This window comes from Odontomachus brunneus, unplaced genomic scaffold (assembly GCF_010583005.1).
Source record: "Odontomachus brunneus isolate Ranch 3 - 2012 unplaced genomic scaffold, Obru_v1 Obru_scaffold_043, whole genome shotgun sequence".
NCBI lineage: Eukaryota > Metazoa > Arthropoda > Insecta > Hymenoptera > Formicidae > Odontomachus > Odontomachus brunneus.
The window spans coordinates 53,752-72,428 of record NW_022639493.1 but is presented as its reverse complement, the minus strand read 5'-3'; the positions used below and the strand labels follow the sequence as shown (position 1 = coordinate 72,428).

General features: G+C 41.5%; 1 protein-coding gene across 5 annotated transcripts in view; it reads left to right on the top strand.

The window, feature by feature from the left end:
- The window catches only part of LOC116844591 (papilin), a 138,910-nt gene that overhangs the window by 81,669 nt on the left and 38,564 nt on the right, over positions 1-18,677 (top strand). For all 5 annotated transcript variants that reach the window (XM_032816340.1, XM_032816339.1, XM_032816343.1 and 2 more), the window contains exon 2: positions 8,057-8,117. In XM_032816340.1, the coding sequence (XP_032672231.1) occupies positions 8,057-8,117 (61 nt within the window). The remainder of the gene's footprint in view (positions 1-8,056; positions 8,118-18,677) is intronic.

Here is an 18,677-nt window from a genome sequence, read left to right as displayed (position 1 = left end):
AATTATATATTAATTCTAAATAGATTAATTCTGTATGGAAACTCATATAGAGTTTCCATCCATATAGTTGCCATGTCCTTTTCTCTGAATGCACGATTCATACTATACCGACGACTCTACGCGAGCCGATTAATTACTTCGCTCTACGCTCCACGTTTCCACTTTCGATAGAAAGTCGCCTCATATCGAATATAATATTCAGTATAAGTGGGTATCCGCGTTGAATGTCCGCCGGTGCTCGTTCGCTGATTATGAAGCGCCGATATTCAACTACCGATACTATTGAATCGGTGCGTTTCACCAATGGCAGCTAAGCTAACTCGCGCGGTGAGGCTGTGCGTTTTTGAAAAATCGAAATCGTGGGAAGGCGATATTTCGATTATCATACGTCGGCACATGTGCCGCACGTAGCAGCGGGTCGATGGGTGCTGCACCCCGGCGATAGACCGCGAGCGGTTGTGCCATTATTAATAACCGATAAACCAATTACAATGTTATCGGATCGTCGTTATCAGTAGACCGGCCGCGCAAAAGGCGGCCTATGCAGTTCCCTAGCCATAATCTGATACGTAAGCGCCCGAGGTACTCTCGCGTGGGCATGCCGATGCCTTTTTTTTGCGATTTCTCCCGTACCGCCGAGTATCGTTCCACGATACTAATGAGCCCGTTGTCCGCGACCAGAGATGCACCTTATGCCTGAATTCCACGGATACGATCTCGCGTTCCACGAGTGCGCGCTCACCCCTTTCCCCTTTACACGCCGTGTATTTTGCAACGGTTATTTCGAAGTCGCGCGAAGTGCTGCTTCGCGAAAGTAACTACTATCCTATTTAGATCATTATCGTTCTTGTCGGGCAATCGTAGGATTCTCTGATAAAATCGACAGCAACTTTTCCAATTCTTTTTCTAGAAAGGAGTAATTTTTCAAACAAGATCCACCCCCCCAGCGACACTTAAGAACTGAGTTCATTGTGTGTGTGTGTGTGTACTTATAACCAAAATTTATATATTTTATTAAACTAGAAACAATACAAGCGTGCGCTATTTAGCTACTAAGAAACAATAAAAAATATAAAATAAAAATAAAATTAAATTAAAATATATTTTTATTAATTAATAATTATATTAATATTCAATGAACAAGTGAAATTTTGATATAACGTATAAAAGAAATCAGATATAATTTTAATGATAATTTATTTTGAACTTTTAAAAATACATTAATTAATTTCTTAAATAATATGTGTATAATTTAATTATATTTTTTGTTCATTTTAAATTAAACAGACATCCTTTTGCTTTGACGCTGTAACAAAACATATCAGTATTTGAAATAAACATATTAATTATTTCTATATTGAGTAATATCAGTATAATAAAATGCATATTATGACTTAAGTTGTGTAATTTACTTCTTCTGGTGAATTTTCTGCTATCCCTCTTTCCTTTAATATTTGAACTTCTTTCAGGCAAAATGTTTGCAGAACACATAAATGTATCAATATAAACAAAAGATATAATCTATCAAGCCGTTAATACTAACCGTAAAAATATAACTTTCTGGACATTTACTCACCTCGTGATGTAACCTTCGACCAAACTTTGTCACTCGCGAGTCCGCCGCTGATAATCGCGATCGATGTAATTCTTACAAGGACCGATGACAGTCGTGAATATAATAAATAATACAGCAAGAACCAATGCTGACAGCCGTGAAAAATTGTGTAAAATACACAACCTGATCCGTCACACGCATCTGACAGCTGTAAACGGATCGAACCTAGCCGCATATTTCAATCGAGCTAATCGAGACAGTCGGGACGGCCAATCAGCGTCGCGGAAAAGAGACTTCAAGTTTCGATACATTCGAGATTTTCAGTAACACGTACTTTTTCTGATAGGATTAGCCGAAATACATACTTATATCCAAGCATTGTGCTCAGGTTATTACAAAATGTCAAGGAGATAACATTTCAGAGGGAGGGGAAGGAGTGATATGTCCAGTATCTGGTGTCCGGTTTCATGTAGCCTATATTTTCTGCGGAGTCGTAGACGGCAACTAGGCAAAATTTAGTCTAAATTGCTTGAAGGGTTTAGGAGTGTTTAGGGAGCAGACGGACCTTCTGTTTTATACATATAGATATTATGCACGTTTGACTTTTTCCTACAAAATTATCGTGATTACTTGAATGTTTTCGTTTTTTTAAATCATATAGTAGATAAATCGTTAAATTTACTGTTTCTGTGGTAATTTATACCACATTTTTAATATATAATCCAACTTTGCAAGGAACATGAAAAAAATGTAAAAAAATGTAAAAAAATGTAATTTTAACGTAATTTTTATTACAATATTTTCTCGGTGTACATTTTGAATAAATTCAATGGGGGCCAAGTTTTGCACTTTGTGGTTCTATTAGAAGCGCGTTCTTCGCCGCGTCGCAACGTAAAATAGCATGCTGTCCCGGCCACGACGTAATTGGACGTTCGGATCTGAGCGCGTAGCCGGAGAAGCACGGCTGGTCTATAAAGCCGAAATTTAAAGAATGCGATCGTGGGGGGTCCTCGTTAGAAAAGTTTCGAACGCGGGTCCTGATCATCGTCCTCATTTGCATATTCATGCGCGACTCCAAATCTCGTTTGATGTACCCGTCGATCTAGAACTTTATAGATGGCGACGAGACTCGGATAGTTCGGATAGATGATTACTATTGTCTCCGTTGAGAAACCACGAGATTTTTGTCCATGTCGCCGATTGTTATCCTAGAGAAGAGAGATCGATTGCAACCGCAACGTGACGTACAATGTCGAAACTTAAATCGATTATGTGCGACTTTATTTCCTCGCAGTGAATTATCTCTCCGACAAATTAACACGTTTTTTCTGCAGACACACACATGCGACGCATCCGTGCAATTCTGCGTGAGAAAGAAAGTGGATACAATTGACTTATTAATCAAAGCTTGCGCTCTTACGCGGGCTGGCGCGAGCTACTTAAAATTACCGTCGTCTCTTTGTGTTTGTCACTGGTTTGCATATTCTCGCAATTCTCGAGACTAAACTTTATTGACATCCCCAGAAGTTCATAGGAGAATTTCATAACTAGAAATTGCGCGAACTGTACACTGCAATATGAAACTTTATGCCGACAAAGCCACCTCCGCGGCGCCGAATGGAGTAGGAGTTATTTTCGCGAACGGGGAGGCACACTCCCGAAGTTTCGAACTCAAATAGCTCGATTATCGGGCAATGGTAATTTTATTAAAGCCGCGCTATTGGCATCCGCGATTACGTCAGCCCGCGATTAAATTATTTCCGCATGACAAACACTTAAAGGGCGGGAGACATTGAAAAATATTGTTAAGCCGGCCGGCCGGCGCGATTGCGTCCCGGAAAAACGAGCGTCACGCTACGCCCCGCAGGTGCATTTAGTGCGCTGAAAACTGCGTTCCAATTAAACGCCTCCGTATCTGGCTGCACGCTCGTGCTTCATAAAACTATTTCAGCTAAGAGCTCTCTCGCAGCTGAGACCAGTTATAATAATTGCGGGTCTCGAGAATCGCAACGTGTATAGCCCGAGTTCGAGCTGGTAATGCATCGTGGCCCATTTTTATTAGGAGAGATAAGCCACAAATTATCTTTTTATAGGGTAACGTTCGAGGGACGTGTAATTATTTTTAAAACATAGTGCCCCTGTAAAATAATCGCTCCATCCTTTCTGTTTCAATTGTCTCCATACTTAGCTAGGAATTTATCCCACGTTTCCAGGACTGTAAAAACATCAATTCTCAATTTAACAATTGATTTGAACGAATGTGTATCAATTCAAGCAACTGACGATTTTGAATCTGAAGATTTTTCGATTTTGAAACTGACGATTTTTCGATCTTTAATTAAAAATTTATATAAATTAATATAAGTAATAAAGTAAACAGCTTTTAATTAAATTTGCTAAGTTTAGTTGACACAATAGAGTAATTTTTTATTCCCTTCGCTCATATCAGTCGTCAATTGAATGATCTTTAATCGAATTCGTTGAAATCGTCGATTGAACGGTTTTCAATTAAATTCGCTTATATCAATGATCAATTGAACACGATAATTAATTGAAAAAGTAATTAACTATCCTGCATGGCCCTGATCAGCTTGATCCTAATCAGTTGTCTGGTTTGGTACAAGGTGATGTTATCGAGTCATGATCAGTCATGTAATGCAGCGTGGTGATCAAGATCTTATTAATAATGATAAGAGTTATTAATAATTAAGACTTCGTTAATAATTATAAATCGATAACATCACTTTATACAAACCAGATAACTGATTGGAATCAACCTGATCAGGACATGAGATAAATTTCCAATCGAGAGATTCTTATGAGAATCTTGGCTACTATCGTAGACGACTGTTGTCGCAATTTCTTCCATAAATCAGCACTGAAAACACAGAACGTGTTCAAACGACTGTCATAAACAATCGGAGAGCGTTGTACAGCTTGCTCGCGATATGCGGAATGGTCGGCTGCGCGCCGGTTTTAAACACGATGCGGCAAACGCGTCGTAATTACCGGCGCGGTAAAATCGATATCGACAAAGCCGATAAATCATTTCTCGCGAGAATATTAGACCAGCCGTTGGCCGATAACAGAAGCCTGTATATTCGAGCTCGCCCATTCCCGATAGCGAGTCACCGGCAGGTCCGGGCATCGTTCCAAACCTGAATGACGCCCACTCGTAGAACTTACGCAACGACGCGTGCCAATGCACCGCTAAAACACGCTCATTCATGATTTTCGCTTCCGCCGCTGTCTCTGGCAAAGACATTGCACTTGCCCCACATTCGCGCTGCCAACCTGTTTCTTTCTATTCTGTTCAACGTCGCGAGCTCCGACACCTTCTAGTTATTATAATATTACAACTATCCCTCTTACTCCGTTCGCGAAATCTTGATTCCAGTTTCGACCTTAATATTGCATTTGTCGTCTACTTTGATGCTCTGAAGTCTGCGTTAACATCTTTTGATTCTACTCGACCTACAGCTTCGCCAAGAGATTCTCTTTAGAACCTACATGTTACATTTTGTGCGTTTTCTACTATTTAGAACCCAAATAGGATTTCCGTCTGTATTAAACATACACTGATCTTTCAGAATATACAGATGTTAGAAAGTTCTGGTCGAGAGAGAGAGAGAGAAAGCAGGGCTGAAATTTCGAGTCGGAATGTTATAACGTAATTTCCCATGTTATGTAAATTATAACATAATTATATCACATCTTATTATTATAACATAGTTGACAATATTATAACAGAATTTCGTTGCTTGTATCATATCGAGAATGTAATATAAGCGACGAAATTACGATCTATCTCTCGATTAGAGCTTGTGGAGGTTTCCACGTTTTCGACCTTACGACGAATATTCAGGATCGGTAGTCCTTGAGGTGAAAGGTTGAGAATTCAGTAGTCGAGGGGAATTGATATTTATTTTCATCATTCTGCATTTACTGGGCGCGTAAGAGAGACGCTAGTCTCTTCCGCAAATTGAATAGTTTGCCGAAGGTTTCTCTGGACGATACCCTCGTGCTTTCCTTAGTCACTCGTCTAATAGTGTCGTGCAACAAATCACGGAAAGTAAGCACGGAGAATTCTTACGTGTGAGATTTCGTATACATGCCCGTATGTATGTGCGTGTTATATATATATATATATATATATATATATATATATATATATATATATATTCCGGAACGTGTGACACGTAGTTGCAAAATTTCGAACTGTCGCGCATAAAATCCGGCGAGATTTCGCGCGCGTGCACTCAACGTCGACGTTCGCATAAGCGGCAAAGTTCTGTACGAAGCGATTTTGAACTTTCCATTATGCAAATCAAATCGCACGCGCGTGTACAGATTGGCTTCTCTTATTGATAATATTTTCAATCCCCGACTTTCCGCGTGCGCGTATTTAAGGGTTGTTTACCTATCACGGGTACGTTGTCGCGGGAGCTTTACAGCGAAGCTGTAAGCATCTCTTTTGCGATGACATAAATCCGGGTCAAAAATATAAGCAAATTTCATTTGTTTATTTTTTTAAAGGTTGTTAAAGCACTGAAATAAAATAAAGTAGGAATGTAGGATTTATAATGCATAGAGTACACGAAGCAAGGGACGCCCGGAGAAAAGAGAGAATAAGAGAGTAAAGCGAGAGAGTCGAGAGATAGAGTCGAAGAACCAGGGAGTGAGAGTCAGAAAGTTAGAGAAGGGAAATTAGATTTGGTTCGAGCGTTGAGAGAAAAATAAAATCGAGGTTTTTGTGGAGAAAGAGAATCGGATAGTCAGAACGAAAGGAAAAGAGGAATTAGAAACGTACGCAGACAAATAGTTCGGGCGTTTCGCGAGCAGTGCGAAATCATCAATGATACAGTTGAGACGCGGAACGGCATCGTAATAAGAATCGTGTTCGTATCCGTCCGTTATACGCGATTGCATTGTACTTTTATAATCGATAGTATCCGTGTTCGTTTATACACAATCCAATGGCAGTTAGTCATTTGAATAACCTCTATACTTTTGTTAAAAAAATTCGGTAATCGCTTGGTACATAGAGGAAAGAAAGGAAATTTTATCGCCAAGATCCTAATAAGATTTTTATGGAAGGATCTTGTCTTCGCTGAGCCTCGAAAGTACAAAGGCCCCTTTATTTTTAAATGATTTAAGTGAATTTTTCTTCTGCCTACCCTTTATGCCACCGCGGTTGCCCTATTCAGCGAACTAAGTGCTTTCTCTCTGATTCAACGCGAGCGATTTGTCACAAATTTGTCACGCGCACCTTACCGCTTAATGACGTGTAAATCCCTCGAGTCGAAAGTAGGTTGCGTGTCTGGAAGCGTCGATGAGAAAATAAGGTGGATCGTTACCGAACGATAACGTTACCACGACGAGTCGATCTTGGTCGGTGAGTCCGCGAGAACACGCGAATCGCGATACCTCGAAAGTGGCCATGCCGAGCGTGTCGCGCGGTTGCGTTTCACGTTGAAATACACGTGTAGAGTCGTTTGAGAGATTCGCTTTCGATAGGTGGAGGAGGTAGTGGCGAGAAGAAGAAGAACTCTCTCGTTCATGTAATGCCACGTAACGCGTAACTGGACCCCGCTGACATAACCAGTCGTGGGACCACTTTGCAGTGAAACTTGTCTCGGTGTAACAAGCCCCGCTGATGCCGCGTCAAAGTCTGGGTCAATGTTGCGCTGATAACTCACATACGGGCAGCTACTCTGTATGCCTCGCGTGCGCTTGTTTCGCGCCAACGGCTTCTCGTGAAAGCATGGAGAGCGCTTTACGTTGCATTAGCAGCGCGCGTTGGAGGAAGAGATCCCTTGTAATATTAATGATAATAATTATGGTCTTAGTTAAATAATGAACGTAAAAGAAGAGAAACAATTGACATATTTCAAGGCAAACATACCAATCTCCAGACATACACTTAATTCTTAGACAAATTCCTAATGTTTTAGTTCTTATAAATGCGAATATTTAAACAACTTACAAAACATGAAATATGTATACATATATTGAATATACATGTATTCTGTGTTAAAAGTGTAAATATTTAAAGACCAACATAATAAGAATATTTAGGTTTAGATACGTGTTCGAGTATTGGTATTTTTACCTTACTATATTGGTATTTTTCATCTATATGTCGTATGAAATATGGTAAAATCGAGACATTTATCTCGTGGTTGTCTGTCATATCTATATCGCGCAATGTATATAGGGAAGATATTGATAAAAATATTATATAACATGTAATATTTGTGTATAATAAATATCATGTGTCGATGTCATTCCCAGTGAAGAATATAAAACAGTTGTGTGCGGCGAGATTTAAATATCAAGTTGACAATGATAAAATTTTATAACAGCGACGTAACGTGAATCAGATTGATAAAATATTCAGGAAAAATGTGTACTATATCAGAGTGAGCTTGTGTGTATGTGTGTATACGTGTGATCAAATGATCAAGTAAGTTATTAACGCGACATTTTTTGTTTTTGCAGGTCGCTGGGGCTCTTAATATTTATTATAGCGACGTATGTGCCCGACACCTTCGCAAAACACGTAAGTTGTACTTGTAAGACCCGAACACACCACTACAACACGCGATCTAAAAACAATGCTCGAAGCCTCGCGGGAGAGACGTCTCGAATAAAGCCACGACAACGGGCCTCGACGAAACGTGTCTTGACGGCATTCCCTCAGGTTTTATTGCCCTCTCTTTGATGATGGTTCGGGTTTCAAGGCCTCCCGGTCTCGCGCAGGTTATCTTGGTACACTTTGTTCCTAGGAAATCCGAGACAATAGGGAACATGAAGATTCCTTAAACCATTACGGCGTAACCAATAATTACGTTTGACCTTCGGGGCTAACCACAACCCGCGTTTTTTCCTTCTAAGCTCCATTCATCACACACAGCCATATATATACTCGATATTTTATATTATTAATACCTCAATATATACATATATATATAGACGAACGCGCGATACGAATCTCTTAGATTACTTTAGCGTTTGATTCTAAGCCTCGGTGATATCATTACATGATCCTGAGATTATATCTTGGAATTACTACAAAGCGAGTGTTCTCCGCGATGTAAAAGGGGCATTCTCTCCATTGAAATACACGACACTCCCTTCCTTTCGTTTAGCTGAACGAACGTCCAGTATTATAGGTGCAGTACCTGGACCTATAATATTTGCTCGCTTCCGCAAACCGTGGGGAATAACATTGATTTTGGCCGAGCTCCAAGTTATCTAAATGTAATGTCACGCCACCATCGGATATCCCGTTAATTCTCATCGCTTTTTCTCAGGCTTTTTAACGGGACAACTTTTGAACGGCGATACGATTCGTCACCGTTGCCATTTTCTTCCTCTTCTTTCCTTTTTAATCGTAATAAGTTCTCGACGTTGTTTTTCAATTTTCATCCGGCGTGCGTTTCACGGCGATCGATGATATTGCAAAAGTTCCTTCCCGGCATTGTCCGATAAAGCCGCTAATTTCGCGCAAATACACGTTATATCTCAGATATCGTCTTGATCACCCATCGACGTCCCGGCCACAAAACTCGATCCGCGAGGAAGTAGTTCTGCGAGATCGAAAAGCTCGACGACGCTGAAAGCGTAATGGCGAGGTCAGATTAGGTCCGAGATGGAAGAAGCCACGGCATTACTAGAGAACGTTTTCAGGATAAGGAGGGGAATTTCGTTAGGACATTCCCGTGATCCTCGACGGGCGGAAAGATGGAGGCGCTTCGAGGGTAGACGCGACCGTGAGGGAGACGACCGAGACCCGCCGGTAATCTTGTTGCATGCGCACGGCCGTTGTATTATGTTCCTTGTTTTATCCGCACCCGCGCACACCGCGTCACCGACTTGCACGGCAAATAACTTATGCGAGAAGTAACTCACACGGGGCTCTCGTTGTACAACGCGTGTTCGTCGCGCCGGCGAACCGTGCACCCTTGAAATCTCGCCGCCGCGAGGTTAAGATCCGCGTTGAAGTGTCTTTGTCCGCGAAATTGCCCGAAAGTGTTTTCTCTCAGACCGGGACGAATCGCAGAATGCCGTCTTGATTCCTGTCTTAAAAGAGGAAATGGAAATATTTGATTATTCCGCGAAGTCTCTCTTTCTCAGGAAAGGTATTGGAAATTAGCGGCGTTTGCCTTCGCGCGAAAATTGCATTCACGTCGAGCCAAATGTATCGCGCGACATTTAAAGCGACTTGAGCGGACGCGAAAAGTCGACAAACGAGTCGCATTGTCGAGCGATCGCTACGATTGCCCGAAGAAAATCGTTTTTCGGTTCTGCTCGGTTATTGCTCGCTTGACGATTTTTCGATATTCCGCGAGCTCGACAGAGGGAAATTAGATTTATAAATCTGCGAGAACGCCCGTCCATGTGTGTGTGTGTGTGTGCGCGCGCGCACCCACGCGCCTATCTTTAACACGGTTCGAACGGAGGCACATCGCGCGCGCTCCAGAGATACTCGAGGATCGGCAATGAGATTATTAGCTGGCACGAAAGGAAAGGGGAAAAACTCTCTGACTCATGTCGGGGCTTTTTACCATCATTATAGTGCACTGTCGGCCAGACCGCGTGGCTAATCTAAGTTAAGTGGTCGTTACAGACGCGAAGAAATCTCGAAAATGCACCCGCCAATCTCGCCGGGCGACGCGACATTCCGATCGTGTGTCGTGATATCCATCGTGCCGAGACTACTTTCATCGCGATTAACAAAAAGCCTAACTCGACCGGGTCGAAATTTTGACCAGAGACGTTAAGAAGGATTTTAGTTTTTATATGTATTAAACGTACACCGAAACGAAGATGTTAGAAAGCTCAGATCGAAAGTAGGGCTCAAATAAGCGGGAATTTATACACGCAATGTTGCGTCGGCGAACGTAAGCGTTAACGACGTGTCACGTTGCCTCTGAAGTCGGCTTAACGCAAGAACGCAGAAGAACAAGTCGTCACGGCTAACAGGAGAACAGCAGGTCCGATTATGCAACACGTAGTTCCCCTCGAAGAACGAGGAAAGCATTGCTCGTGGCAGCCGACACCGGGATGGTGTATGCGCGCCGGAAAAGAGAAGACAGCTTCGTTCTCCATCGCGACCAGTTCCCATCGCGCTCTCCGTCGTAAACAAACGCGAAACAGTTATCGCTTTGACGTCTCTCTGGAAGCGCGGCCTTCAACGGTGTAATTGTTCATTATTAAACGTGGCAGAGAGAGCCGCAAGCTTTCCGCCGCTTACCTGCCACCCCGGCTCCTCGTTTTTCCGAGCGCGTCGATGTGCATCTCCGCGTTATTTTCGGTACAAATGCGCTCTCCGCGGGCCGCAATGCAATCTTCATGCCCGAGGTCGGCTGTAACCCCGCCCGTTGCCGCGCGAGATAATAACATTTCCAGCGCGGATTTAACCGAATCCGCACTTGGAATATTTTTCCCCCGCGCGTATCGGTTCTCCCGTTAGCGAGGTACTCGTTGTGATTTATAGCTTATTCGTTGGAACATAATTAATTCGTTACAATTTAATCGCTCTACGGTTGCACAATAATTAGCAGAAGTGGAAGGGACGTCGATAAACTGCCCGTTACAGTTGGAAACACAGCGCATCGCTATTAATGACAAACATGTATAGACTTCATTGCAAAACGCTCAATATGAGAATAGACTCAATTGAAATGAAAATTATTTGTTATTCCAGCTCGCGCAATAAACAGAGATTCTACTTTATTAATTCTGTTCGAAGGAAAGTACTCAAGAGCGCGTGTGTGTTGCGCGGTCTGCAATTTATTAAACTCGCTGTGGATAACACAATCCCTTGAGCGGTGGCCCGACCACGTCAGGAACGATAAGCTAAAAGATTAATAAATACACTTCCATAACCACAACACGTTGTTTCATCTCAGTAACCGCGATCGAGGATGCGCGCACATCACCAGCGCGTCCTCTCTTTCTTTCTTTTTCTGTGTGTGCGCGCGCGCGCATGTGTGTGTATGTGTGTACACACAAGTACACTTGCGGCTTAAAATATAGCAAACTATCGCAGTAGAAATTGCGAAATTGCAAATCGACCCCGTGAGTCGCCGCGATCCGTTGGTCGCCCGTTTTCGACGCGGTAGTTCGCGTTAAAAGTAGTTCGGACGCGTGACGACTGCTGTTGGAAGTTTCTATCGGCGAAGGGAGGCGATGTCGCGAAGCGACAATTGATCCCGATCAATCAGCAAAGTACGCGAAGTACGTGACCGGAGCTCTGTCGAGCCGTGCAAACTTGTATAGTCGGTTGCAGAACGGTTTAGACACTATGAAGTTGGGAGTTCGGTTAGGAACAGAACTGTCACTACTGAGGATCATTACGACGAACTTACACAGTAATAATATAATTAATGATATAAATAATAATAATAAATCAAAGCATCAATTAGCAACACAATTACTGTGCAAGTTCGTTGGTAATTATTTTTAATTTTAGCAGTTTGATGCATACAGAATAATATCATTCTACTGCTAAAGAAAGCAATTATATATTTTGTTCTTATAAACGGTTATCTTCATATATTTTTGATAATAATCTTAAAATATATACTCGTCGCAAATTCTAGAATTGCTCATTATTCATCTGTTCGAAAGGAGAATTTATTTTCTTTATAAGAATATTATAAAACTTTATTGAAGAAAAATTAGTTCGATTCTCTTTGCGTAACGAGTAACCCGAATTTTGGTTTGAATTAAATATTGTTGATCGAAATACTAAAGTTTCTCACTAGGATATAGAATGCGTTTGAATAAATTTAATGCTTATGATGATTTGATGAACTTATAATAGGTTTCCAGATATATAAACTTATGAAATACTTGAAACACAAGTGATATTATTTAAATGCACTGAGAAAAAATTTTTGATATTTCTAACTACAATCACGTAGAGAAATTACTATAAATTACTATAAATTATGGTCAAGAAAACTATTCTTTAATTAAATTCTACTACAATGTTAGTGATAATAACCTTATGTGCATGTTATCATTTTTGTATTAGAACAACCATAAAATGGTGGTTGAGACCGAAAATAACTATAACTTTAGTTAGATCAACCATTTCTCTCAGTGCAACATGTATTTCCCTGTGTGTATAAGATCCCAACTTCATTGTGCTAAAATCATTTTGCAACCAAGTGTATGCACTCCAATAGCGGGGCGTTACCACCGTGATGAGTGTCGTGAATCGTTACGTAAGATCGCACGAGATTGCGGCCAACTATACGCTGCTACATTGTTGCATCGCGTCACGTCTGATCACTTTCGTTTGAACGATGACCGACACGTCATCTGTTCGCGGAACTCGCGAGAGAGAGAAAGAAAGGAGAGAGAAGGAAAGAGAGAAACGCTAGCCAAAGGAATGACCATGGCAACGTGCATGCCGAGTCTTTAATTCTCGTTACGCTACTGAGCGACAACGCGCTATCAGCGATCTCGCAGACAAAATCGCCATTACGGGTGGACCCACCATTTGTGTCGGACGCGAGAGGTCAGACGGTGACGATATATATGACAATTATTAAGAAGGAGGCGTGTTGTGCGCCCGGCGTTCACGGTTCATCGACTGACCCCTCGCGTCGAGAGAGGGCCCGCTTCCCCGAACCATTTAATTAACTCTTCGCCACGCAATCTCACGGAACATTCTACGACCGTCAAATTCCACGTTCCATGTACGCGCCCGATGTGCCTCGGTAACGACGAACTCTGAAACCGCGGCAAGACACGGCGCGCATTGTCCGAAACAACATCTAATTACTGCGACGACTTACATCACGCGTTTGCTCTAACTCAGACCTTGCAGTTGGCGCGTATAAAGATCAAGCTCTTCAGCATATAAGAGTCATTAATATGACCGATATTTAGTTGAATTCAAATCTACTGGTTTTTTCAATTTTCTACCTTCACGTTATTTGCTCTTTTAACGTTATCGCGTTGTAATTACCATAACTGACCGTTCTTATCTATTTGACCCATGAAGTGTATTAATTGTGTAATATGATTGAACACGAGGATTCGGTTCGCGTAAAATTGGATCATTTCAAAGGGGATGTTGTTTCATGAATAAGTAGTTTAGTAAGAGGGAATCGTCCTTTCCGTCGCGACGGCTTAAACGTACGCGCACTATGTATTAAGGAATATATAAACGAAGCAGTATCAAACCGCGTTTCTTGTCCCACATTTCTGATAACCTAGAATGCCGAAATTCACGATGATTAATGATCGTCTTCTTGCCGGGGCGAGTTACCGTCGTATTGCAGCGGCCACTGCGATAAAAAGCGTTCGTGGTTATCTACCGTTACCGCGGATATTAGACATTAGAACTTGAGCACACCAAATGAAATTGCATTTAGTGCATCTATATAGAGTATACGCAAAAGCGATATCGTGAATTGAATCTACAATCGAAGCTCTCGCGAGCACTATATATTTATTGATCACGAGCTCGTCCGTATTATCTAATGCGTGCGTGTATCGCGATTGAATAATACATTTTAATTCGGAGACATGATTTTTAATTCCTCTCCTTCTGCTCAACCTTTGACATTTGACTGCAATTCCGCTTCCATATAAATAACGCGAATTTAATTTGAATCATTTATTCAACTTGATCCCATTGATGATGATATCGAGTTGATATATCGACTCTAGATCAATTTTCAATTAATTCTTAATTATTGCTAATTACTATATAAGGGATTATTATATAAACTAATTTAAACGACATCGAGTAAACGTTGCAGTGCTCGTTTATGACGTGAATTAACGAGATAGTTGCACACAATCGAGTAGTTTACCGCAGTGTATCCAGATTATGTTAATCTCGGCTCAAGGAACCGGCTTAAACCAGGGTCACTCGATCGGAGGCAGGAACCCTCTCCGCGGATCATTGTCCTCGACGATATTGGATTACGTTTCCCTGTTAACAGGTTACGTTTCGTATCTCGCCGTGGCAGTCACGCGACATGGTGAATGAACTACTGACGTGGCTAATCGACTGCGAGATCGATAACGAACGCACTACTAGTACCATAATCGGCGCTCGGTGTTTTATATCTCGTACGATCGCGATAATATTTCACGCATCTTTCTCGTTCTGGCGAATTTATGTTGTAACGGGCTCTTTTTTCGTCCCGAAGCTTTCCCCCGGCAAATTAATATCGGGGATCGATAAATTACTTCGAAATATAGAGAGAGGAGATTCCGATAACTTTGGGGCTTCGCACGATACGAGGATGCTCTCCGAAGGTATTTCTCAACGTTGAAAACGATAGTTAGCGGAAAATAAAAGACCACGCAGTCGGTCGTTCTCGAGTTATCGGCGAAAGTTGAGGAAGTCAACGGCGAGATAAAATACTTCAACACTGTTGGTCATCAATTTATCGTCATTGTTAAACTCAGTGAAAAAGACACGTTGGTGGCAACCGTACGAGTTTTGTACATAGAAAATTAATGTACACATATGGTTTAATATAAATTATCTTGCAGTTATTGCAATTGAAACTAAACGGAATAGTTATTATATAGTTCTCATAATCTTATCTAACTTTAGCAACTACAAAATAATTTACATCAAACCATATACATTATAATTATACCATGTACATTAATTTTCTACATACCAAAATCGTATATTTGTCATCTATATAGAGTGAGTCTATAACTCTTGTCGCTTTGTCTTTATGAAACAAAAACAAAAGTGACCTTAAGATCTTGGAAGCTATTTCTCCCAGGAAAGAAATGTGACCACCATAAGAAGCTTTTTCTTGAATAGCCCCGAAAATCTGAAAATCGCCTTTGTTTCTTGTTTCGAAGACATTTGCAATAGTTATTGCCTCACCTGGTGCAATTGTCAACGCCATATCTTTTTCTTGGAGTATTCCACATTATTAATTTGCTAGCGTAGTCAACAGCCGAAATCCAATTTATTATTAATTTTCACGGCGACGAGCTTCGTCGAGATCTCCTGCATGTTGAATTGCGTACACGCGTTGTACTTCCTCGACATAAGGCCGCTATTAACATAAATTAACTGCACGCCAGCATGACGTATGGTTAAAGCGACGTCGTAAACCTTTGCAATTGTAGGGTCCCCGCTCTGACGACAGAGAAACGACCGTTCAATCGCGCACTCTAATGGATCTAACTAGGCGCATACCGCTAAACGTCTCCGAGCTGAAATCGCGCTTTCGCGCGCGGATGAAATAGCACGCGGAAAGCGATTACCGCACGTCCAGAATACAGCTCGACAATCGACAGTTCCGACGTTCGCGCGAATAATTAATCGCGCCCCGGCGTTCCCTCTCGCGCGTGTTTTCTCGCCGGTAATAAGCGTCGCCGATTGTACCAAGATACAGATTATTTCGCAAAGTCGTAATTACAGGATGGATCCGATCTCGCGAGGTGCAACATCCCATCGCGGTGTAATCAATCGTACGAAAAGAGGAGTGACGGCTGCGGTGTCCTCATAATTAGACGCACGATTACGCGCAACGCAATTACCTTCGCGTAATTAACGGAACAGTGCGTCGCGCCGAGTCGCGATCTTATGACACCATCAGCGATCAGCGAAACCAGGGAAGAAGGGGAGTTGGTGGAAGAGGGAGAGAGATGAGCACCCCGATAGTTGACATAATTACAGAACACGTCACCGCCGTGCAATGCTGCTTTACGATCGGCCGCGGCGCGTGTCTGCCCGTCTGACGCGAAAATGGTTGATCGTCTCACGCGTCTCGCGTGATGATGCGGAGAGAGCTTGACTATACGTTCGCGCGGGCAGCTATATGCGCCACTTGATGTCTCGGGCCGATTATATAGTGAGTCAGACTTAGAGTCACTGTTTAAGAATACTCACTTCTAACTTCTTCTTGATTTATCGCGAACCCTGATTAGTGTGAGAATCGCGAGAGACCTAGTTTTTATTGGGTTATCTCGGTTAAGCGGTCCATTCCGAGAGTCGGGTCGCTGTTCTCTTCCTCCTCGGTCGTCAACAAGACTGACGCCTAAGTGACTGTGCTAAATTTGACCACATTGACACTTTCCATTAGCGTGCTATTCTGATGATGCTTTGCACTACGTTTCTGGACATTTCTGGACGCGTCATGTGCATCTGAGCGTCGACGCGGAAATGTAATGTGGATTTTCGTCCGATATCGCGTTATCTCTTCCGGGAATTTTCGCAATTGACAGCCATGACAGCAATGAATCGGAAGAATCGGCCAGATTAGTAAGGCTGAATAAATCTGTCGAACCACGCGGCGTTACGTAAACAGTTTTTTCGGTCGTAATTTATGCGTCCAGGTGCGTCGAGATTGAGTGGAACAAATGTGAAAGCTTTGACGTTTGATCGCGGGAGCATGGTCTGCCGCACGACGTGTTCCGCATGTTTAAATTTGACATTTTACGCGAATTCTTCAGCTCTTCCCCTCGCACATATGCTCCGCACGGACTCCCTTCTTGCTACGTCGCGTATCCGCGGGTTTTATAGTCACCCGCGTCGTCAACGTGCCATTATTAGCGTTGTACGTCCCCACGTTGCGGTCTGCGCGATGCGATGGCATGGCAAACTGCGACAACCAACGCGTCAAGTTAGGAATGTTAAGGAATAGGAATGTTTGGCGAAGGGAGAATGATTTTACATAGTGAAGCTATACGTATATCTTCTTTTTGTAATACAGTTAGAAACATAAAATTAGGTGAAAATTGCGGAACTGGAAGATATTCCAGCAACGCGCTTTGTTATCTTGAGCAGCAATTTTTAACCGACTTCAAAAAAGCCTTAGTTTTCAGTTTGTCCTTTATGTATTTGTTTGTCTTGTGTATATGTTCCCTTAGAACCTGGGGATTACAGGTATTGAGATAAAATTTTCCTTGTAGCTTGTTCAATATATTATTTACATTATTTTGAATTAGGGTCATTATATTTGAATTCGTCTAAAGACAGGTGAACTGGAAATTATATAATTCCATTACTTTCTTGGAGACTTGAGAACATCCAGAAAAATTTTTATTTTCAAAAACAAACTTTTAATAAATAATTGAAAAGCATGATATAAAAGAATTTTTTAACAAAAATAAACTTTTGAAAATCCTGGAAGAGCTATAAAAGGTATGAAATAATTATATCTTTCTATGTTTAACGTTTCTATGTACTTATAATCCTATCTTGATATTCTAACTATTGGAACAATCGGCACGAAAAGAATGAATTGTCTAGATAATTAATTACATAATTATAAAAAGATAGATAATAAAAAATATGATTATTGACTAATTAATAATTTCACGTCAACCTCTAATATTTCGTTAGAATGTTACAACATTATGTGTACATAGAAATACTAAATCAAATTTATTTTATATTTTTTATGACTTTAGAGTCGTGACATAAAAGTCACGGTTTATTTTTGTTAAAAAATTTATTTATTAAAATAAATATAACGCGATATTATACAAGAATAATTTCACGGTGACAACGGGCGTGGTTCAACGATTAAATTTCCCACTCCTCTCTCGCCTGCTGTCGCCATTGAAAATGATTAAACGGCGCTACCGCTTTGTAGCTGAACGAATCCCCGGGTGCTTTATCGCCACCCGCGTACGTTCTTCTAATTATGCATTCCCACATTATCACACACGCAACCCGGCAGTGCGAGGACCGCGACAAGTTGCAGATGTTCGCGAAGAGCGAACCGCAGAGAGGAAGAAAGTCACCTCCCCGTGCTCGAAGTGTACTTTTATTACGCGGAAATGGCGCGGGCGCTCGAACGCTCACGCTGCGCCCATCTGCGCGTGGTGGTCTCCCACGCTTGATAAAAATCTCCACCGCAGCTGTCATAACCCGGAGATTGTAAATGATCGTATAAACGACGATACTAACACGGATTCTATGATCTTCTGGGAGTACCCGGTGATGCGAGTGACGGAGCTTCAATATAATTTCCTGCCAATATTGTGATATTCTTCTTTTTTGAAAATAAAAAAGTAAAAAAATAAAAATTGTTCGAAATTTCGCAAATTCTTCTCATGTATATATATATATATATATATATATATATATATATATATATATATATAT